General features: G+C 38.8%; 1 protein-coding gene across 3 annotated transcripts in view; it reads right to left on the reverse strand.

Annotated features, from left to right (window-relative positions):
- CREB1 (cAMP responsive element binding protein 1) overlaps window positions 1-20,605 on the reverse strand; it is a 61,015-nt gene extending 40,410 nt beyond the window's left edge. Inside the window, exons 1-2 of one of the 3 annotated variants that reach the window (XR_003610660.2) lie at window positions 20,394-20,605; window positions 2,602-2,723 (exon numbers count right to left, since the gene is read on the reverse strand). Coding sequence is in view for 2 of the 3 variants with exons in the window: in XM_028112194.2 (XP_027967995.1) it covers window positions 2,602-2,715 (114 nt within the window). In the remaining variant the exon portion in view is untranslated. The remainder of the gene's footprint in view (window positions 1-2,601; window positions 2,724-20,393) is intronic. The other 2 variants (XM_028112194.2, XM_028112193.2) reach the window with 2 other exon arrangements.
- Window positions 20,606-24,659: the final 4,054 nt, after the last annotated feature.

Below are 24,659 nucleotides of genomic sequence, written 5' to 3' on the forward strand. Positions count from 1 at the left end.
GAGAAGCAACTGGATCCCCTCCCCACACTCCCTGTGGAGGAATGATCTACCCCACGCTGACAGAGAAATGGAGAATTAATTTCTGGAGAGCGGGTCTCCTGACTGCCTACAACAGACACTGCTGAAGGTGGGGTTATTAACCTCCAGTCTTCTCTCTCTTAGCTCCCAGGCCTTTACCCTATAAGCAAGGAAATCAGTAAAGCCTTCCCTGAGGAACCGAATCAATGACAAGGGGCTAAATAAAGACTTAAAAGATACTGACATTGGGAAGGCCATAATCACTCTACAGTGAAGTTCGCAACCCATAGTTATTAGGCCCCAAACACATCCAGAGCTTCTGATACAGTTTTTTGGTCCCCTACTTTAAACTTGAGCAGACAAGCACAGATTATAAAACATCTGAGGAAAGCTTCTAATTTGAAAGATGGAGACCAAAACAAATTGAAGGGCAAAAAGCTTATACAGAGGAAAATCTATGTGGGGAGAAGAAAACTTAAAACCTAATTAATATTCTCAGAGATGACAGAAAATATTGCCTTTGTGAAACATAAACAGGATGCTATTAAAACACAAAGGGACTATTCAGAGAACAAAAGGAACTCTTGGAAACTTGATAGCAGAAATAAAACATTCAACAAATGAGCTGGAACATGAAACTGAAGAAATCTCCCAGAAAGCAGACCAAAAAGACAAAGAGAAAGCAGTAGAGAAAAGATGAGAAAATTAGAGAAACAATCCCATAGGTATAACATCTAGATCACAAGGATCCTAGGAAAAAAAAGACAAAAAAATCTTCAACCAAATAATTTAAAGAAATTGCCCAGAATCGAAGACCTGAGTTTCCACTATAAAAGGGCACACTGAATATATATAGCACAATGGATAAAAACTATTCAAACCAAGACCCTAATAATGAAATAGTGAAGCACTGTGAACAGAGAGAAATAAGATACCAGAGAGAGAAAATAAATGGATTTAGTCTTTTCCAACAGCAACACTACATGGTGACTGTGGATCAACGCCTTCAAAATTTTTAAGAAAAAATTATTTTTTTAAAGATTTTATTTATTTGAGAGAGAGAGAGCGCATGCAAGTGGGGAGGGGTGGAGGGAGAGGGAGAAAGAATCTGAAGCAGACTCAGCATTATGCGCACAGCCCGACATGGGGCTCCATCCCACGACTGGGAGATCATGACCTGAGCGGAAACCAAGAGTTGGATGCTTAACCAACTGAGCCACCCAGGTGCCCCAAGAAAAGTTATTTCTTTACCAAGAATTTTTTACCCAAACTTGCTTAAGAAACCACTAGAAAACATGCTTTACTATATCAAGAACACAAACTCAGTAACAGACAGTAGGGGGGAAGGAATTTTCAGGAATGGATTATATAGCAGACTTTGAGGACAAGCAGATCAGACAGAATAGTGCCAGAATAGTGGCTGTCATCACCAAGATCCCTTCTGGCATTGTATCTTCTTTTTACCAGAGGGTCAAATGCTTGGGCAAGCCCAGATTCTGATCTGTGCATGTCTGCCTTGATTATATACTGATGAAGTCCTGGCTCTTTCCCCTTCATTCCTGTACCTGCCTTATCCAAGTATTTACTTCATCCCCAGATATATTCTGCTTTGCCTTACTCCTGAGGGTTGGAAGCAGGCCCTAGTACTTTTAGGAGAAAACACAGAGCATCCAGTCCCCTCCTTCTGACTATATTTCTGCAGAAGATCCAGTATTTGGGCCATACTTTACTTCAGTGTAGTAACCATCTGTGGTTAGCTCCCTATTCTCCAAGACCCATTCTTGCTCAGGGACTTCCCAAGGAGGGCTTTTAAATTCTTCAAGAAGCCAAAGCTCAACATGGTAGAGCCTCTGCTAGGATTATTTTCTCTTGGGAGCCTTTATCAGAAAGAGACAGTATCACACTCTTTTACCTAGCAGGTTTATGTCTGTTATTTGGTTTTTATATTAACTACCTTTCTTACTCATATGTATATGCAAATAATGGTTAATAAAATAATAATAAATAATACCTAATAAAAATATAAAATATTTGAGGAAAAATACATCAGAACAAAAAACTAAGATGAGTGAATATAACTCTAGAGATAGAATATTTAAGACAAAGACAAAATGAATTATGAATTATATTTAAAAGATATAGGAAACAAAACTATTATCCTTGAAATTTACTTGTGTGTCAAGTTATTTGCTTATCCTATTTTTTAGTTTAAGCACATAGAAAACTTAGCCTCTCAGATTAAATTCCCATGCCTCAAAATAAATGTGTGATTAAAAAAAAAAAAAAAAAAGCAGTTACCATATCAGGTTTTCTTCCCTTGTTTAAGAGAGACAATCTCTACCCGTTAGTTAAAATGTCATTATTCTGAATCAGGTCACTACAAATAGTGTTTTAACAATACATTTTTCTGTTCTGTTAACTGAATCATTTCTAAAATTACGCTAAGTAAATAGGAATTTTGATATTCTAACAATGTCTCTGCTCATTCTATGCATATCTCTGCAATAAAAACTAAATCCTCTTGTCTAAAACATATTCCTCTTGGAAGAGACATAACTTGGAATCTCTCCATGTATTTTATACCTGGGCTAATGTGGCAATCTGTGGCTGGGCTTGAACTGTCATTTGCTGGTTTTCAGCTTCTGTTACAGCTGCATCTCCACTCTGCTGGTTCTCTGCTCCAGATTCCATGGTCATTTAGTTACCTACAATAATATGGAAGAGTGTTACAAGCACTACAGTGCTTTGTGCTTTTGTGACTTTAAAGGCAAATTTCAGGTTATAAATAGGTATATGTGTGGTTAGGTTAGCAAATGCACTCCGAAATCTAGTTAAAAAATAATCAATCTAGCTGAATTGTTGTCAAACTTGTCCAAGTCTGCTGAGCTGCAGAAGTTCTAGTCCCTTCAAAAAACACCTGTCTTTTCCCTTATTTCATCTAGAAGAAAGAAGGGATTCCTCCCTTCCACGAATCTCCCCTATTAACAAGGGGAGGAGGGTGCCAGTAAAATTCTGTTTTTTCAAATTGTACTCATCAGGTATGGAGAGAAGTTAGAGAGCAGAAGTGAGCTGATACCAGGGTGTCTGAGATACTGGCTTCATGGTACTTCCTATGAGGCTATTCCCTCCTATTATAGGGCAGAAACAGAAAATTATAAGCTACTTCCACAGAAAATTACTGGTAGTGGGACAAAGTCAGCCCAAGCTGTGGGGTATCAAGATAGAAAGGTGGGATAAACAGCCACAGAGCCAAATTAGAGGCCCCAAACACTGCAAATCTTAGCGTTCTGACTCCTCACTCCATGTACAGTGTGCAACATTACACATGCACACATACATGAAATAACATTTTGAGTAAGTTAATCAAGGCTGCTCTTTTTTACTTTGGGACCCTGCTTTGCTAGTATATTTGTTGGGTAATGTAGCACTGAATGGCAGCAAAAGTTAGTGGAGAACAGTTCTTAGCAGCAGCAGCTACATGCAGATGAGATATTTCTGATAACAGGAATAAATAAACTTCTAGTCTAAAGGATTCACAAAAAAAGGGATTACTTCTCACTTGTGTACTACTGTTGTCATTTAGTGCCTGGCATATCACCTGTCAAAAATGAATTTATTAATAGTGACGACTACCTATAGTGATTCCATAAATAACACAAAACCCCAATACTTTTCCATAATTTATTATATTTATTTTTAACTCTGAAATTGATAATCAAAATTGCGACTGATCCTTATGTGATTACTACATGCCATCAGAACGTATCACATTCTAATACATTTTGCCATCATTCACAGGGTTCTATAAAAAGTTTTACAAGTGACAGGTAAAAATGGAAGTAAAAATATCTCTGTGGAAAGGAGTATAAATAATTTAGATATACAGAATCCACAAAAGAGATGACAAATGAAAAGATCAACAGACTTGACTACATAATTACTTAATACATCCATGACAAAAGACACTAAGACAAGTGCACAGAGACAATATCTGACACATATGATTGACACATTAACACCCAGAATACAGAGAAACTACTAGTCAATAAGAATAAGAAACTCCATTATTGACTAGTTCACAAAGATGTATGTTCAAGGATATTCACTGTAGAATTTTTTTATAATAGTGAAAAACTGGAAACAAGTATCCATCATTCAAAGGACCATTCGAGAAGTTACAGCAATGAAAGAGAGAGAAGTCTAGCTGTAATGTAATGACATACAAAGTTTTCCAAGACAAACTGAGTGGAAAGGCAAGTCACAGAACGTATATACTGTAAAAGAGAATTCTACTTACATTAAAAAAAAAGTCAAATAAATTGTTATAAAATGTGTCTCATGTATATGTATCGAAAAAGGTGTGGGAAGTTATATGCTAAATTGTAAGTGGTAGCTCTGAGGAGAGGAAGATGTGGTGGAATTGGAGAGGATGACTTTCTCACCTTTTACTTTTTACATATTTTAGTATTTTATTTTCTTCCCGTCAGCATCATTGTACAATTCAAGATTTTAATACCAGAAGTCATGAATAACATTTTGAAAACTATGAATCAAAAACTATTATTTCAATCATGATTCTGAGATACCTGTTGAAAAAAAATTTTAAATCCTAGATATACTTTATATGAAATTACTATTTTTGTTTAAATCTTCCCTAAATTGTTTACCCATTTCCAAAGAGTAAAATACTATTCTTAAAAATTATCAAACAATTTTATTACTTGTGATAACTGAATTATATACTTACAATCTGTGTTCTTTTAAACTAAAAAAATTAAAAAGGACATCAAAAATAACAAAGCAACATCAATGACAAAATGGTTTATGTATCCCAAATGTTGTTCATACTTTTGGTCTGCAAGAAAATGGCATGTGAAAACAATAAAACCTAATCTTAGGAATAAGTAGTGAGTCCATTTGAGGACAAGACTGAACTGAGTCAAGCTAAATAAGGCCAGAAATCCATAAACTTTTCTTCATCTTCTCCCTAAGCCATCACTTTAATGAGAATGAAGACAAATACAAATTGATCATCATAATACATCCTTTGTAGACAGAGTACGAGCCAACCATTTTTGAAAGACTTTATTTCAGCCCATGTTTTTTTTTTTTTTTTTAAACCTGTGCTCTCATCCATATAGTTTCACTTGCCCATTTGATTAAAAGCAACCTATGGCAAAGATCATATTTTTGTTGTTGTTGTTTATTACACAACATCAGAACTACTTTTTTTCTGACATTTAAGGTATAGGGCATCATTATAATTTTTTGTTGCAGAAAATAAAATGTGACATTATAATAAAGAAACAAAACCGCTAGTTAACATAAATAATTATAGCTACAAGGACACATTCAAAACAGGAATGTGATTTGCATTCTTCTTCCCTCCCCAACTAGGTAAAATTCTTAAAAAAAACAAAAACAAAACACACACACACACAAAAACCACAACAATCAAGTGTGATATTTCCAATGTATATGATTCTCTCATATAAACCGCCAGTGTTTTATTATAATTTCTTTCATTCAGGCAGCAGACTATTAATCTTTTTTCTGAGAAGGGAATAGCCTTCTTAATTTTTTAACTCTTAGCTCGAGTAGGTATCAACATCCAAAGCAAAAGTACAAATACTCTTTCATCAGAAAATTCTCAAAGTGCTTTTCTCAAAGTGTAGGTGAGAATTATTTAAGGAACAATTTGTTTCAGAAAGCAACTCACTGACTGAACTAACACAGACATTATTCTTTTGGCCTTTACCATGAAGGTACTGAAAGAGTCTCTCAACTAGACTAAACTAATAAAGTGGGTGTATTCTTTTTGGACTTTGAAAACTTTTGCTCTTTTCTGTTTATAATCTTCAGGTGGTGAGAGAAGAGATAATAAAGTATCACATCTACAATCTTCAATTTTCTATCAACCAAGGAGCAGTCTAGCTGGAAGTGCAGTATCCAGACACAGGATCAATTACTGTGGCCAGTATGTGGATTTCCAAAGTTGTTTGAAGAAAAGAGATTTTTTTTTTTTTAAAGATCTGTCAGAGAGAGAGGGAGAGAGCACAAGCAGGGGGCAGGGGGAGTGGCAGACAGAGGGAGAAGCAGGCTCCGCCAAGCAAGGAGCTAGATGCGGGACTTGATCCCCAGGACCCTAGGATCATGACCCAAGCTGAAGGCAGATGCCTAACTGACTGAGCCACCCAGGCATCCCGAGAAAGGAGATTCTTAATTCACTACACAAATGAATGCTTTTCAGGAACACAAAAATAAAAAAAGACTGAATACTAATATAAAATAAGTAAAAGATCAGGTACATATAAACTCAGAAAGAATGTTCTATAAATACTGGGCCTTGAATATTAGAAACATATTGGATCTTAGAAATCACTGAAAATCTAGTATTAGCTTGACAGTTTGGGGATTCTTGTTCTTCCAATAATTCAGAATTACAAAATTTGGGAGGTACTGATATTTAAGATTCGGGAATTTTCATGATTTATCCCCTAAAAATTAACATAATCCTTTGGAACCATAAGTTTATAATAAATTTCAAAACAGTATCATGCCTAATAGAAACAAAAATGTTTAAACCAACTCACAAAGATATGTATCATTTTGTTATAATGCTCTTTATTCTTCTTAATATGAAAAATAAAGAGTGAAGTGATTCTTAGTGTTAGTCTTGAGAGAAATAAACAATGAGGCTATGAGTAGTAGGGAAAGGGAGCCTAATACTTGGTGGAAAGCTGGATCTGTCACCAGGTGGTCACTGGAAAAATTAAACTTGTGTTTTAGTTTCCTCATCTGTAAAAACTAGGAAGATGAACTAAAGAGCTCTTCCAATTTTAAATGCTCTGATCCTAGGAAATGACACCACAAGATGTATATACACACACATAATTATGCAGGTCACTTAATAAAATAGTATATATATAATAAATGAAGTATTTCCTTTTACTCTACACTAATATATATAGACAGTAAAAGGCAGATTCACTAAGAACAGGTTACCTAGCCTCTTGATCTTGGATTAACACAGAGCTATTACCACTTACTGATTTATAAAATCATGAGAATGCAATACAACTTGAGGTAGTTAGCAGCACTTTAAAAAAAAAATGCTACAAGACCAGACTACTAGTCAATAAAGATTCTCTCACATGGTGGACGCGCCTCTTTTACTCATTACATTACTCTGGTCATAACTGTTGTTAGTTATTAAATAGTTTTAGCAGTCCCTTTTCTTAATTTTTGAAGAGGACAAAGAAGTTTTTCCTTTCCATCTTAGAAAGCTTCAGGAAACTTACCTAAGACTGTATCACTTAGGTATCCTTTACACAGTGAAGACAGTATTTAAAACTTTAAGATGTAGTTTATTTTTTTTAAAGATTTTATTTATTTGACAGAGAGAGACACAGCCAGAGAGGGAACACAAGCAGGGGGAGTGGGAGAGGGAGAAGCAGGCTTCCCACAGAGCAGGGAGCCCGAAGCGGGGCTCGATCCCAGGACCCCGGGATCATGACCTGAGTCGAAGGCAGACGCTTAACCGACTGAGCCACACAGGTGCCCCTAAGATGTAGTTTAGATAAACCTCTCAGTAAAATGTCAAGTGAGTGCTTCCATGACATTTAAAAGAAGAGAAAATGTTCTGCGATAGTCAAGAGAGTGGGGAAATTCCAAAGAAGCACTGAGGATGGACACAGCACCATAAATCTGGGGAAGGAGGATAACTTTTCTGATAAGAAAAATGGTATGAGCAAAGGCTTACATTAGTACGCCTTTAGAGAAATGAGTGAATCAGTGGCTGGTGTCAGATTCTATAGAGGGGCAAGGAGAGAAAACAAATGATAACAGAATAGTCACTCTAAAGCAATCAGAAACTATCTACTAGGACAAAATGAAAATTGAGAATAATGTCTCTTTAAAGTTATTGCGTTTAGAACTTTTATATTGCAATGAATTTTACTTTTACTCTATATAGCAATATATCCTGGGAGACTTCACCGTTAGTAACTAAATAAAACCAGTAATATCTTCAGTTTTAACAATTTACATTATATACATTATACTTGTATTAGGGTACCATACCTGAGAACTTACATGTCAGGCACCGTTAAATTACTGGGGAAAAAGAAATATGCAAAATAAATTTTTTAGGGTGCCTGGGTGGCTCAGATGGTTAAGCGTCTGCCTTCGGCTCAGGTCATGATCCCAGGGTCCTGGGATCGAGTCCCGCATCAGGCTCCCTGCTCCTTAGGAGCCTGCTTCTCCCTCTGCTTCTCTCTCTCTCCGTCTCTCATGAATAAATAAATAAAATCTTTAAAAAACAAACAAAAAAATAATTTTTTTAAAAAACTTTGTCTTTGTGGAACTTACATTCTACTGTGTAGAGCAGGGAAGAGAAAGTAAAATGTGTAATAAATCAGATAGTGAGAGGTATTGTGTAAAAAGTAAAGCTGAGGGGCACCTGGGTGGCACAGTCGGTTAAGTGACTCAACTTTGGCTCAGGTCATGATCTCAGGTTTGTGAGATAGAACCCCGCCATCGGGCACCACATGGGGTGTGGATTCTGCTTAAGATTCTTTCTCTCCCTCTCCCCCTCTCCCCCTCTCTCACTCTCTAAAACAAGCAAACATATAAAAAAATAAAGCAAGCTGAGAAGGATGCTGGAGTGATTGTCAATATTTTTATTTTATTTTGTTTTTTATTTTTTTAAAAAGATTTTATTTATTTATTTGACAGAGAGAGACAGCGAGAGGGAATACAAGCAGGGGGAGTGGGAGAGGGAGAAGCAGGCTTCCCGCTGAGCAGGGAGCCTGATGTGGGGCTCAATCCCAGGACCCTGGGATCATGACCTGAGCCAAAAGCAGACAACGACTGAGCCACCCAGGCGCCCCGGGATTGTCAGTATTTTTAAAGCTAACAAGTAAAACCCTCGTTGATAAGGTATTTAAATATATTTTGACATTTAGGAAGTGCCCCAGTCCTTAGAATCCTAAACATTCTATTCAGGTTCAAATTTATAAAAAATAAACCCATCTCCCCCACAACCTAGTTTACTTTTTAACCCCTTAAATCTATAACCAATTTAATCCAATTTAGGATGAGATGAATATCTACCATATTCAGAGAAATGAACCATGAATTTTGACTGAAGAATAATGCATCCATAACTAATGGAACACATGAATACTTGCTGTGATTGTTAAAAGTGTAAATGACCTTAATTATAAATGAGAAAAAAAACTCCCCCTGCACCCTAGCAAGTGGCTGACTCCTCTTAAACTCAAAAGCCCAGTGATTTAAGGAAATCACACAAGCAGAAGTCTAAAGTCTCCAGGATAACCATAGCAAAAGGCACATCTGGGCACATGATTTTAAAACTATAGTAGTCAAATATATTATTAAAAATATTTTGCAGAAGTATACCCAGAAACAGCCATGGGCGATACAGAGTATTTTGTACTGCTTATTTAGTTTTAAGGATATTATAACCGACTGAAAGCATTGCTAACACATTCTCAACATGTCTTGATTAATTTTCTAAAGTGTTATTTACTAAAGAAAGTAACAAAATGTTCAGGTGCTACATAACAGACTTTGGCTTTCCAAGAATCAGTAACTATGTTGCACTGCCTTTTTTCCTCTATTTTTTTTCCCTGTACATTTTTTGGGGGTTGTTAACTTTGAAATACTTGTCATTTATTATATGCTCAAACTAGAGCAACTGAGGTGTATGCAATCAATACTGGAAATTTAGCAATGCTCCAGGTTTCTGATGCTAATAATAAATAGTCTTGTGGTATTAAATTTAGCATATCCTCACTGAAACCAGAAAGGAAAATAGCTGATTCAATGTTGTGTATGTGTACATAACGTGTAGGTACGTATATATGTACGTATGTACACACATATACCCCACAACACAGATACCAACTTTAACTATAAAATTTTATTAATTAGAATAATCACACTATCAAAATGAAGTTATATAATTTTTTGAAAAAGACTATGAATAGGAAATGTGATAAACTAAAATAAATAAATCGGTATCTTTATTAAACTAAGTAAATTCTGACAGTTTTCAGAAAGTTTACTCTGCGCTCTTATCAAGGTCTTTCTCCCTTAATTAGGAGAATAAATCCATACTTCTGCTTCTAGTCTAAATATTAAAGAAAGGCAAGAAAAGTTGTACATAAAGTTATTTGTGTGATTTGAACTTGATGAGATTTAAACATTTACAAGACAAAAATAAAAGCCTGAAAACTTGCTTATATATTTTAATAAATTCTTTGTATTAATAGTAAATATCAGTATAACCCAACCACTACTACCAAAAAAGGCAGCATACAGTAACAGGGAAACCTTTCAATGCTATTTAATAAAATTAATTCCCGGGGCGCCTGGGTGGCTCAGATGGTTAAACGTCTGCCTTCAGCTCAGGTCATGATCCTGGGGTCCTGGGATCGTGCCCCACATCGGGCTCCTGGCTCAGCGGGGAGCCTGCTTCTCCCTCTCCCTCTGCCTCTCTCCCTGCTCATGCTTTCTCTCTCTCTATCTCTGTGTCTCAAATGAATAAATAAAACCTTTAAAAAAAAAAAAATAAAATTAATTCCCTGAATTATTTGTTCCCTGGACTGAACTCAGAGAAATGGCTTTAAGTTCAATATTCATATTTTACAATTTACTGCATTTCTGTAATCACAATATTTGAATGCTATTTTTAATTATTTTTAAATGTATAGCACGTGCTACAAGAAAGACACTGTTCTCAAAAAAGTATTTAAGAGTGAATTAGAAAAATGTTACATGATTTATAGAAATGAGCTGCATGATGATAGTCATCCTATAACATGTGACTAATTCTATAGTAACTTTCAGGAGAAAAGCTTTAGTGCTTTCTCAAATCAAAGTCATTATTTTCTAAGTACTGGCAAAATGTATTTGCCTTGTTTGCCTTCAAGTAAGACTGACTACTCATGGCTCTCAAACAAGCCTTCATGTGTCTGGTCACCAAGAGACAAACTGTTGCTTAGCAAGACAGCAACCATGACTGTGCATTATTTTAGATAGTAACATTTTATCCCATCCCTTCCCATTTTCCTTTCTTTCCCATCCAATACTATGTTTACAGCTTTTTACACCTTAAGCATTTCAAAGACGTGATCCTACGTAAGCTTCCTATATAAGTTCTAATAAATGGATTTTTTGGAAATGAATTTTTTTGAAGGAAAAAAAGGGTTATACACCTCCTACAAGCAGTTACTTATAGAAAAGCAATTTCTGTGTTGACTAAAGAGTGAAACTGTCTTCGTATTTTAAGTTCTGATTCATAAACTAGCTCAATGCTAAAACTGTAAGGACTCACAAAAGTTATGCCCTGACGTTAAATATTTAAAGCCTACTATTCCATTTACTCAATAAAACCTGAGGAACTATGTGAAAATCACTACATTCAAATGGAAAATGAATATCCAAGTGTGTTTATGAAGTTAACATTTATTATTTTGACAGGTCTATTTTGAACTAAATTTTGAAATGCTATTCTTGGTGAATTATTTACAAATTAGACATGGAAGAGTGACAATTCACTTTTCCTGAAGTGAGACAGCACGTGTTACAGGAGGAGTCATAAGACAGGAATCCCAGTTTTAGCTCTGACTTCACAGATGGAGAACTAGACATGTTAAGAGATTTGCAAGGATTTTAAAAGACTGCAGAGGTATACCACACAGCCTCCAATATTATAAAATGTGAAGAATTCTTTCTATTTGGCAATGGAACCCCACAGACAATTAAGCCACATGCTAAGCTTTTTTTTTTTTTTTTTTGGCTAAGCATTTTTATTATGTTTTGCTTGCTAGAAAAAGCCCAAGCACCTAGGCACCAAGAATATATTGGACTACATTTTCAAATTAGCAGTGGTGGTAAAGCTACAAAGCCGATAAATTACATGCAGACAACAGCAAAGACTTTATATACAGTTCTGATAAAAGATTCACTGCAAGTTTAGGTATCTTTATTCCTGAATCAAAATCAAGTACAATCAAGTGATGTACTATTTTTTTTTTTTTTAAACCAACCTGGTGGTGATTTCTGGTAAGGTCGTTTTGATTAATAATACAATCTCAGGCCATTTCTCGTGTCTCAGAGGCAAAAAGGATTACTAAAGCATCAGAGTTTAATGAAAACTTGAAGTAGAAAAACTCCTTTTGGAAAAATGAGACTAATTTCCTTGGCTTTTAAAAAATAAATCTGTAATTTCAGTAAGTTTTAACTGTCTGAAGCATATATGTCTGCTTCCTTTACTCTGTGCATCTCCACAGGGGGACTGTTTTTAATCCTGTCTTCCAAAGTTGTGACCCTCCCAAGAGGGAATCATTCATTAAACAAATACATTTGCTGTGCCTATTACATAATAAGTGTTCTGCTGAAAACTATGGGGACTAGAGTTTAAAACAGACAAGAGGGCGCCTGGGTGGCTCAGATGGTTAAGCGTCTGCCTTCAGCTCAGGTCATGATCCCAGGGTCCTGGGATCGAGTCCCGCGTCGGGCTCCCTGCTCCTTGGGAGCCTGCTTCTCCCTCTGCTTCTCTCTCTCTCTCTCTCCCTCTGTCTCTCATGAATAAATGAATAAAATCTTAAAAAAAATAAAATAAAATAAAATTTCAAAAAAAAAAGACAAATTTTCTCTCAAAGAGCTTACAAGCTAACAAGAGATAAAATATGTGTTATATAAAAAGACACACACAAACACACAACACAGAGCTGGGCAAGTATAAACTAATCCTTATGACCAGGTTGCCTATCAATTCCCTCCAAACAAGTATTTAATAACAATGATTTAAAACCATAAAATTCCAGTTTGAAATGACAGATATACAATGAATTATGGGGGGGAAAAAAAAGCATGAGCTGGCTATTTATTGGTAAACTTTCTACCGATACGGATCCTTTAAAAAATATTTATTTATTTATTTAAAGTAGACTCCAAGGCCAACGTGGGGCTTGAACTCATGACCCTGAGATCAAGAGTCAACAAACTACTGACTGAGCCAGCCAGGCGCCCCTCCTATTGATGTAGATCTGATTAGTAAGATAATGAAACCAATGTATTTTTTTAATACCTTGGCTAGAATACTTCTTCCAAGTGAACTTTTATAAACCTAAACTATTACTGTTTAGGAACAAAAATTCTAGTAATCATTAATAAAGCCAGAAACATGAAAACCTTCTTCACAAAAAGATAATGCTACAAAAACAGTGATGAAGACTATGCTTACTGTTATTTCTTGCTCAGGGAAAAGGCTCTACCAGCAAATAAATCATTTGAGCTCTCCAAGGCTGTTTAGTCATCTGTAAAAAATGAAGGAGTTACTACTCCCTTAATGGTAAAACTTTGTTAAGTTTGAATTCCCCCAATATAGTAGAGTTTATGAGTAATACACTATACCCTTACAGACATCATAATAAACTGTTCATAATTCTTAAAATATGGTACTAGAATTAAAATGTTTCACTGAAAGTTGTTCTATTTTGATTTGTACCTCATTCTGCTTCCACGTCATTTTTGTTGTCCTTGCCACTGCCTAGAACACACTCCCTTTTATCACTACCTATCCAAGTTCTTTAGCATTCAATTTATATTCTATTTTTCTCATAAAACTTTTCCTCACTAAATTCCTTCTCTTCTAAACTCTACAGCTCTTCAAAACAGTAGTGAAGAGCTGACACTGAGCCATGCATCCATCCTTCTTTCTTAGACCACTTTTGTCATCTCCACTATACTGTGTGTAGGTTCGCTGAGGGCAGGAGCCATATACTTAGGTTTTACTCTTTACAGCAACTAGCACAATGCTTCATTTAATATCTATAAAAATACTTACCTGAATAAATTTTCTTACAATTATTTCACTTACTATAAAAAGTCAATGGTCACTAAATGTTCACTGAATAAATGACTAGACTGTTAGATGACAGTAAATTAAACCAAAGCATTAGTATTACTGGTCATAGCAAACAAAGCTGCTACTGATACTTTCAAGGAAATGATACTCCTTTAGGAGTACAGACAGTTCGGAACAAACAACAATTTTCACTTCAGTGATAAACAATGTATTTCTGAGTCTCCTATTTGCCAATCATCTACACAAATAGGGGTAACAACCCTCAGAAATAATCGTTATTCAGCTTTGGCTAAATTACAAGCATTTTTAGTTACATCTATACCGTCATATAATTACAACCAGAAACTCACGGATAACCAGCTCATTAGAAAACTTAAAACTGAAGAAAGAAATCTTAGTTTCAGAGAAGATTCACTAACTTTGGGAAAGAAATTTCCTATTACCATCAACTTTCAGACCTACCCTCTACTCCTACACCAAGGTCTTTCTTAGCAATTTTAAGTTCCCACTTAATTCTCTCTTCTACAACAAAGTATCAGCCTTTACTTCTCGCCTTTTGGCAAAAAAACTCACCATCAAATCCTTCAGACCTCTTATTCTCTCACCTTGCTCCTTATTAGATTTTTCAGAGATCCTAATTTAATCCAGTAGCAGAAAGAAAACTTGTAAGTGCTTTTCATTTTTGTTCAGACAGCCCATCTCATTCATGGTAAACTCCTTTATTACTTTAACTCAACCATAAGAAAAAGCAACTCAGGCATTTAAAAGTTTATCAAGGAGTACCACTTTTTTTTTTTTTAAGTTGAAATTCATGTAACTAGCCCCTAGCCCCAAGAACTGATTGAATAAACACCAGAATATGAAAGACTAGTCTTCTCCCCCTCCTTCTTTTTGATAACCTAGAAGACAGGTAAGACTCTAGGGAAAATAAAACAAAACATCTCTACAAAGCCACATCTGGCAGAGCTAAGAATGCAAAACAAAACAAACAGTGTATATATATTAAGGGGGGAGAAGCAATCTGAGTAAGAAAATCCAATAGCTACTCTTTACCCGGGTTGTGAACATGTCTCAAAACCAACACTTACAGATATTAGCACAGAATAAGTTTAAAACCATCCTTTCTTCTTACCAGGATTAAGCTCTTCTATCATGACTGAGTTAGCATAGAAAATTGGCAGAGGAAAACAGTCATTTTCACATTATCAGTTTGTCCCTTTAGTTCATGATCTTTACCTCTACCACAAAAGACAATTTACTGATTCCAGGATACCGTGAGGTATCATTTAAGCCCCTAGTTGCCCACAGGTATGTTCCAGAAGGAAAATTTTCTGCCTTTACAGATTTCAATTATCTATCTCCAGCCCCCCAAATTTGTAAAGATGAGTACTTTGTAAACATTTTAGTCACTGCGCAGGTAAAAACCAAACATGTCAATAATTTACATAAAATACCGTAAATCCTCAAAATACTAGTAAGGCAATATTCTTACATTAAGAACTTTTGCACATGGTAACTGTCAATTTGAGCATACAAAAAATGAGATACACGACAACAGCTTCATTTAATGACTTTTTTCTTGAAAGATAAAAGACTTATGTGTGTCCCTGCTGCTGGATTATTAGTTATCATTTTCTTTCTAAGTTTAATCAACTTAAAACACAGCATGTGTATTTTAAAGATAAATATACTAACTGCATGTAAAGTGTCCTATAGTTAAATGCTACTTAGAAGAGCCAAAAAAGAGAGGTACTGAAACTTGTTTTGTGTTCTAGTTGAAATGAGTATTACTTGGTCCAATTGGTTGACCAGGGACCTCCACCCACCCCGCACAGTCGCTGCCGTGCGCGCACACACACGCACATGCACACGCACACACACACCACAAAATCATCTAAGCAGTAAAGTCTAAGTAGACAAGCATATAAGTGAAACTCATTCATTTCTTGCTATTTATATATCATTAGCTATTATTATTATTATTCATTGCTATTTACCTAGGTATCTAATATAAAAACTCACTGATAATTACAGTAATATTGGAATATCATCAAAGAAAAAGTTGATGAGAATTTAAGAAAAAACAAACAAAACACAGGGAAAAAGCTATCACCCTAATCAGCATTACTGAGTAGTAATATCACATGAGAATAGTCTGCTTAAAAAAAGAATGGACTACATGAGATGTTCTTTCTCATTTAGAGGAAAAAACTATAGACACTTTTTTGGCGGCAATAATAGAAGGAAGACTGTTCAGGGTATAAGAATCTCAAAAAAGAGTTAAATTCAGACTGAACTCACTTTGTGAGTTAACTCTTAACATAACTTGCCTTTTCATGCACATCTGGATCATTTCACTAAAACTTTAAAAACTAGAGCTAAAAAGGTAAGGCAGTTCAAATAACCACTTCCTGTCAGAAACTGGTATTTCTCATTCAAAGGAAATGTCTTTCATATAAAGAAATAAAGGCATAACGACAGATTCCCTTAGCTTAAAAAGGTCATACAAAACCTAAAAATAAAATCAGCTTACTAACTGGTTAATAAATACAGGTACACCCATACAATGAGATGCCTCATTTAAAAAAAAAAAAAAAAAAAAAAGGAAGCTCTTTATGTACTGATATAAACCAATGGCTAAGCCATATTAGGTGAAAAAAAGCAAGATATAGAATAATGTATATAGTATACTATCGTTTGTTTAAAAAAAAAGTGTGGGGCACGGGGTGGGGAATACATAAAGTATTTGCTTTTATACGGATAGAATTACCTCTGAAAGGACAAAAAAGAAATTGGTAACACTTGGGCAATGGGAATGAGCAGGAGGGTGTATCACATGACTGTCTGCTGTATTACATTTTATATGTTTTGAATTATGGACTACCTGAATGAATTACTTATTAAAAAAATAAAAGTGGAAATATAAATATATAATCTTCCTTTCTTCCATTACTTCACCAAGGGTGATTTCTCCTTTGACTGTTTTCTTATGACATATATTCTGCCTTATTAGTCATCGTGTCCCCAAAAGTTCCTTGAGGGTAGAGATAAAACAATGTAATTCATCTTTGGATTTCTTGCAGCTTCTGGCTGAGTGTATTAAATGTAGTAATAATAATAATGAATAATATTTAAAATTATAGGAAAGGTTTGCTGAGCACTTGTGAAACGTTAGGCATTTAATATGTATTAACTTATGTAACACCCACATTTCTATTAGGTAAATATAGTACATTTGTGACCAAGGAAACTGAGGAATGGAGAAGAAATTTGCTGAAGGTCCCACAGCCAGGAAGTTAAAATAAAGCTTTAAAATGAATAGCTATCATTGAGTCCCTAAGGAGGTACTTTATAATTATCTCGCAGCCCTATAAAGTAGGTGGTAGTCTAATTTAACAGATAAGGAAACCAAGGTTGAAAGATTAATAAACTTCTGTAAGTCACAAATTTCTTGAGGGTAGGCACATGATAGTAGTGGCAACAGCAGGAATGAAGCCCGGGCCTATTTGTCCAAACCCAATGCTCTTTCCACTAACTACATTCTCTGTCACAGTAAATGCTAACTAAATATTTGAACTACCACAAACTATTGCCTCAAGTGATTCTGCAGTAGAGATGAGTTCACACATGAGTAAGGAAAAAAAATACTTGCATTTTTTCCATTCCCGGATTATCTAGTATATTCTTAAATTCAGATTTGAGCTCTATTCAATAAAGAAGCCATCACTGGAAGTGACACTGTACATCAAGAAACACATGCCTGTAAGACCGACACAGGCTGCTATAAGCAAGTCTATATAACCATATCTGATAAATTATTTTATGGAATAAATGATAATATAAATTTGAGCGATACATTGGAAGCCATTATGTTACAATTTTTTCTACTGTGGAAAAAAAGAATAAAACTTTTAAAATAAGGTGAAGTGGGACATACATGGTTTTACTATAACCATATTATATCCAAAAAATAAAACCCAATGCCTTAGGATGAGAGATAAAATAGAGCTACTTGTCTACAAAAATGAAAATTCCTATTAATCAGATATAATCAAGAAAATGAATTTCAGAAAGCAGGAAAAGGAAGGTACCATTTTATGAATCAGGCTTCTAAGTTTCCTTAGGTTCTTACATGGAAAAAAAAAATCATTCAAAAAGGGGTAACACCAGAGTTTTAAATTCCACAAGAAGTGGCCTTTTAACAGTTTTCAGTCTAAGGCAAAGATTTATTCGCTTTCTGAATAGATGTATCCATAAAAAAAAAAAAGGTACAATCAGATTTAACTGTAATTTTTACTGATCCCTGAGAAGTGACATAAGTATAACTTATAACCATGCTGCAAGTGAACATTAAAATATTAACGAATATAAAAGTCTGAAACATTCCACTTGGAATTTCTAAGAATTACAGATTATGAATCTATGAATAAAACAAAATTTAAAAGATCTTTTGGCTAAGACAAGAAAAAATCCATCAGAACACTTTTTTTTTTCCTTTTAATTCGCAAAGAAAGAGTCACTGTCCTACATTCTCTGTAAGGGAAAAATATTCTACTCAACTGATGCCGGCTTGCAGAAAATCTTAAGGAAAAACAAATCTATGGCATCATCAACACTATAATTACTTCAGTGTTTGTAAATAAAATCACCTCCCCAATCCTTATGTAAAAACACTTTACTGCATCTTAATTAAGTTTCTCAGCAATGACATACTGCTAGTGTGTGTGTGTGTGTGTGTGTTTTAAGATTTACAATAGAGTAAAGTAGGTTTTGAAAAAGTGACTTGGATACAGAAAAATCAAAGACAGCGCTTCTATTACCAATCAGTATTTATTCTTAAGAAGAAACCTTGTATGTATCTATCACAATGCTATCCTACTATGACAGTATTTTTAAAACAACTTGTTCATTTTTTGCACCACCTAAAATAACCGTTTTGGCTTTATTTTTAAAGCAGGAAATGAGCCGTGAGTGTAAAAAGATTTCAATAGCTGGCAACCAAAGTATCTTTTACACCAAACCTTTAGAAGGCAGAACTGATGCAAGCTAAGGCTAGGATAAAATTCTAACTTCTTAGGAAGGTATCACGAACTTAAATAGGTCATATTCCAGGTCCTTTCAAAACTGTCTTTTAATCTTTAATGTGTCAGTGACTTTTCTGCCGTTCCTTTTTCCCAACAGGCAAAGAAAAAATAAGCCTTGTGGCTTAAACTATTGTCGTTCCCCGGCCGGAGGTACTTTTGCACGGGAGGCAAACACTGGATACTTCTAAATGTCTATTTTTAGAATAAGTATTAATCAATCTCTCACTTAAGTTTAGACAGAAACATGTGGGAAACTTAGTAGGGGGTGGGAGATCCAGAGGACCCGAACTCGGTTACCCGCCCCCCCAAAAAGTGATGTAAAACAAAAGTGCATGGGCTAATGTTCGTTTCAACGAAGTGTTTCAGAATGATAGATCTCAAGGATTATTACCTTACTGAAAAGGGTTAAAACCGAAACTGTTTTTCAAACACCAGCTTCCCTTTTACAGGAGGATCCCAACAGTTTTTTAAAAAGTTTTACAAATGTTTTTCTTAGCACCCCCTTCCTCCCCAAGAATGCATTTCCATGACTACTGCCTTAAAAAAAGAGTGAGGTAGAGTCAAAATTATATTAAAAAGCACGGCTCTCATCATGTCAACTAAGCAGAAAAGAACAGAAAACAGTATCTCCCCAATGGGGTAGGAGCGGGAAAAGGGCATGAATAAAATACAGTACAAGAGGAAACCTTTGGTTTCGAACTTTATTGCACAAAGAGAGTGGAGAGAAGAGTAGGTCAGACGTTGCAGCGCTTCCCCTCGCGAAGCGGGCATGGCAGACACCGAGGCTACCGGGAAGGCAGGCACCTTCACCTCCTCTGCCCTCAACTGTCGCCTTCTTCCTCCTCCACCCCCCGTGGGCACCCCAGCGGCGCTGCCCCGGCGGACGGCGGGGCCAGGTCGGGCCAGGCCGGGGGCGAGGCGGGTGGCGGGGGCCGGCCGAGGGGACGGGCGGCGCGGGGGGCAGCGCCGGGCCGGGCGGGCGGCGGGCGGCCTCCCCCGGGGCGGCTCCCGGCTCCCGGCTCCGCGCCCGGCCCGGCCCGGCGGCGGCGGCGGGAACGCGGGCGCCAGCTCGCCGCGGCCGGCCGCCCGCACACACCCCCGGCCGCCGGCTCCCACCCCGCCCGCCGCCCGCCGCCCCCCGCCATGAGCGCCGCCGCTGGCTGCAGGCAGAGTCGCTGCCGCCCCGGCCGCCGCTGGCTCCAGTCCGCCGCCATTATTCTTTGTTCGCTGCGAGCGGCGGCGATGTTGTGGGGCTCGGGCGGAGGCTCCATCTTTACCGCGGCCCCTCCTGCGAGGGGAAGGCCCCGAGCGCGGGTGTCCGGCGCCTCCCCGTCCCCCCTCCGTCCCCCCGGCTCTCTCCGGCTCCTGCCTCCTCCTCCTGCTCCTCTTACCGGTGGTACAAGCTCCTCCGTCACTGCTTTCGTTCGCGGCCCGGATCTCGCTGGAGTTTTATTCTCTCCCCCACGTAACACACCGCGTCAAACTACACCTCCGCCGCGTCACTCACCAACACTCCGCTTCTCCCAGCCGCCCGGGCCACAGGCAGCAGCAGCCGCCGCCGACTGAGGAGCCGCAGCCAGGGAGCCAGCCAGCGCCGCCCAGTGCCGAGTGCGCAGCGGCCGCGCACGGAAACAGCCGAGCTCGGCCCGGAGGAGCTCGAGCGGCCCCGCCCCCCGCGCTGGAGGCGGAACTTGCCGAAGGCCTTCGGGCTCCTTCGGCCGAGGCGAAGGCGTTCCGCGGGGAGTGGGGTGGTGGCTAAGGTGGGAAGGGACGCGCGGGGGTGGAGTGGTCTGAGCCCCACCTCGCCGTTTCCGCGGATAAAACCTGGCGGCGGCAATTTGCAGGAGGAAGGCGGGTTTGAGTGTGGCCCCGTGGGGAATTCCCTAGGGGTGTCGACGGCTGGGTGGAAAACCCCGCGCCTGGCTGCCTCTGCGGCGGTAAGCGGCGGGCTCTAGGGCGGCTGCGGCGGGCCGGGCCTGAGCCCTGGCCCCCGAGCGCCGCCGGCGCCGGGAACTTTCAAACGCTGCGGGGACTTGGCCGACGCGCCGCCGGGTCTGGGACGCGGCTGAGTGCCGGAGTCGGGCGAGCCGGGAGGAAGCGCGGCGGAGGCTCTGCAAACGCCCGGAAGCCGGGGGCCCGGGCCCGGTGCCGGGACGCGGGGCCCCTGCGCTGCCCCGGAGTTGGGGCGCCCGGGTGGGAAGGGTTTGCCGGGCCCGCGGCCTCTCCTCTCCGAGAGTCAGCGGAGAGACCTGGCGGCCGCCCGCCCAGCTGTTCGATCTCGGGGTGGGGGTGGGGGGGTTGGGGCGGAGGCCCGGCACTTGTGGCACCTCGCGGGGTGCAGCCCAGCAGCCAGGCGGTGGATGACCTGTTCGGCCCTCGGGGGCCTCCGAGCAATGACCCGTCCTGACCGAGGTTGCTCTGGGACACTCTGAAATATGACCTCCCCTTCTCCCCCACCTGCCCGCCTTTTTTTCCTGGCAATCCCCCGGGTCGCTGTCTTTTCACCGCCGTTTCTTACCGCAGTGGTTTGCACCCACTGCGCCCTTTTCTTCACCACCCACTCCCACTCTAAACCCGACAGTGTGACTAACGTTCCCTCGACTACTGAAACGGCTTTCTCAGAGGTCGCTCAAGGCCACGTTTCTGACTCTTTCTTCTTCTTTTTATTGAACTTTGCAGTCTTCTCCCCGGGCTCTCATGTCTTATAATTCTCTGTCCTTTTAAAGCAAACCTATCTTTAGGAAGCCGACCGAGAGGACCGAGTGGGTTCACATCTGACTGAGCCCCACCCCTTATTGGCTTCCTGTCACAAAGAAGAGTTGCTCTTCCTGGTACTCTAGATCCCTTTCTGCTTTCTCAGGGACTTGGGGCTGAAGAGGAGCCCTCTTTCCTTCTGTTCTATTCAACCCTTCCTCCACTGCTGGCTTTTCTGTCTGCTACTTGAACGTGCTCAAGTCTCTCATTTATTTAAAAATATTTCTCTCCTTAAATCTTTCTCCAGCTATGACTGCAGTTATGTCTTACCCAATGGACATTCTCACGTGTCCCATTCCTCTGCCCTCTCCAGTCTAGCTTCTGTTCCTACCACTCACCTGAAGCAACTCTGAATTGTCACCTTCGGTCCTCATCTTACAAGACCTCATTCTAGCATTTGGAACTATTGACCACACCCTTATTCAAATATTCTCCTCTCTCTGCTCTTATTTCAGTTTTCCTCTTATTTCTCTGATTGTTCTTTAACAAGCAGCTTCTCTGGTATTGGAATATTGGAATACTCCAGAGCTGAGCCCTCATGTACACTTTTCTCGGTGGCCTCATCCTCGACCAGCCGCTTCAGGTACCCTCTGCCAAAGACTGTCCAACCCATACCTCAAGCCTAGATCTTGCTCTTGAACTCTGAATTCATATTTCTAACTGGCTTTGCGACACTTTCATTTGGATGACTGGGCCATGTCAAACTCAACCTATCTATCATATTCCCTCCAAAATCCTCTTCTCATAGCCCTTGGGTCAGTAAGGGGCATCCTATCCCTCTACTCAGTTCAAGCCAGAAACTTAAGATCCTTCTGACACACATTCGAATCACCTAGACTTGTCTGCCTTAAAAAATTGGATTTGTGGGGTGCCTAGGGTGTTCAGTCAGTTAAATGTCCGCTTCTTGATTTTGGCTCATGATCTCAGAGTCATGGGGATCAAGTCTAGCATTGGGCTCCATGCTCAGTGCTGAGTCTGCTTGAGATTCTGTCCCTCTCTCTCTGCCTCCCTTCCCCCACCCCAACTCTCTCACTCTAAAATAAATAAAATCTTTAAAAAAATAAAAGTGATTTGTGGCCTCTCCTTTCCTATGGCTACTTTTCATACTCTAGTGTAATCAACCTTCATCATTTGAAGTCCTGCAATGACTATCATCTTGGTCTAACAGAACTGCTTTTGCCATGCTGTGGCCAGAGTCATTTTTTTTTTTTTAAATATAAATCTGATCAAGTCACTACTCTGCTTGAATTCTTAATGGCTTCCCTTTGCTTACCGAAAACAGTCCAAGCTCCTTATCATGGACACCAGACCCTCTACCATATGGGCTTCTCATTCTCCCCAGCTTCCCCAACCGTTCTCCTAGCTCTCAGCACTCCAGCCATATTAGTCTTTTTATTTTTTCTAGGCTCTTTCCTCTCTCTCTCTTTTTTTCCCCCTACTGTAGGCTCTCATCTCAAGGTACTTACAGATGTGGTTCTCCTCTGGAATTCTTTTTTGCTATCCACTCCCCCTACCAAACTGTAACTTCTCACGTTCTTTTCTGACTCACCATACATACTTATTTAAGGTCTGTGCAGGTAGGGATTATGTCTGTCTGGTTCACCACCAGCTCTTCCCCTCCTTTCCCATTCGTAGCACCAGCAACAATTTCTAGAATGTAGCAGTGCCTGTTAAATATTTATTGAATAAATAATGAATACGTCTGGTCCTGGGCAAAGTTCCTTAATATCTTGGTGTTCAAACCCTGGTTTAGCCACTTACTAACTATGTGACACTAGGCAAATTGTTCAGTCTTGTCCCTCAGTTTTCCCATATGCAAAATAAAGATGATAATTAGCACCTACATCATCGTGTTTTTGTGATAATTAAATGAGACCATTGATGGAATGTGTTCTTGGAACAATGTTTGGCATGTAATAAGTTGATTAAAATGTTGCCTATTACTAGCTTTTACTTGCATATCTCACCCTTGTGTCAAATACATTTTCAAAATTGAGATTATCAATTTGCTCTTCTTACCCTATACATGATACCAAATTCTTGGAATTATATACTCATAGCCTATTTTTATCACCCATCAAAATAGTAATTTTCTATTTCATAATTCCTCACATTCTTCCTGTCTGTTCATGATGACCTTCAGTTAGGCCCTGTCTCTTCATATCTTACTTTGCTAATTTCCTAGGTGCATTCTGACTATAGGCCCACTTTCCTTATTCCCTTGTGCCCTGTCGTCAGACCTATGGGCCTCCAACAGTTATTAAACCCTGTATTCTCCTTGAGTTCTGCTCTCTTGGCTTCTATTCTCACCTAATTTTGTTCATTTACTCATTCATTCAATCATCCATTCATCCAAGTGGAAGTTATTTTACTGAACATTTTGAATATACTCCAGATTTGAAATCGAGTCTTTCAATTTCATCTAGTCTTCTCTAGCATCTCCATGAACCATGAAAATGAACTAGAAATGTCAAACTTCCAGCATCCATTTTTTGTCTCTGGGACTTGGAAGCTACCTTTATTTTTTACTCAATTATACCCCTGGAAAATATCAATATTGGGAAAAGTAGAGAAGAGCACATGGATATAACTTGACTTAGTTTATGATAGATAAGTGCCCTGAGAGAGATCCAGAAAAGGGGGAAGATCTCATAAGTTGATTATAAAAGGCTTCAGGGAGAAAGTGGTTCTGAGAGCTTCTCTCTAACCACGGCTTCCTTTTCCTTTTCCTGTTATTTTTCTCTTGCTTCTGCTGTTGAACCTAATTATCATTCTCTCTACAAACTCAAGTTCCATGAACCCTGCCTATTCTAGTTCATCACCTCTCATGACTTAATTTGCTTTCCTACCTAACCCCAAAGCCGTGGTGACCTATTTCATTTATTCTAAAAGTATCTGTTAAA

Source organism: Eumetopias jubatus, unplaced genomic scaffold (genome assembly GCF_037043125.1).
Source record: "Eumetopias jubatus isolate StellerSeaLion01/CBP00866 unplaced genomic scaffold, mEumJub1_p1.0 scaffold_3, whole genome shotgun sequence".
NCBI classification, from domain to species: Eukaryota; Metazoa; Chordata; class Mammalia; order Carnivora; family Otariidae; genus Eumetopias; species Eumetopias jubatus.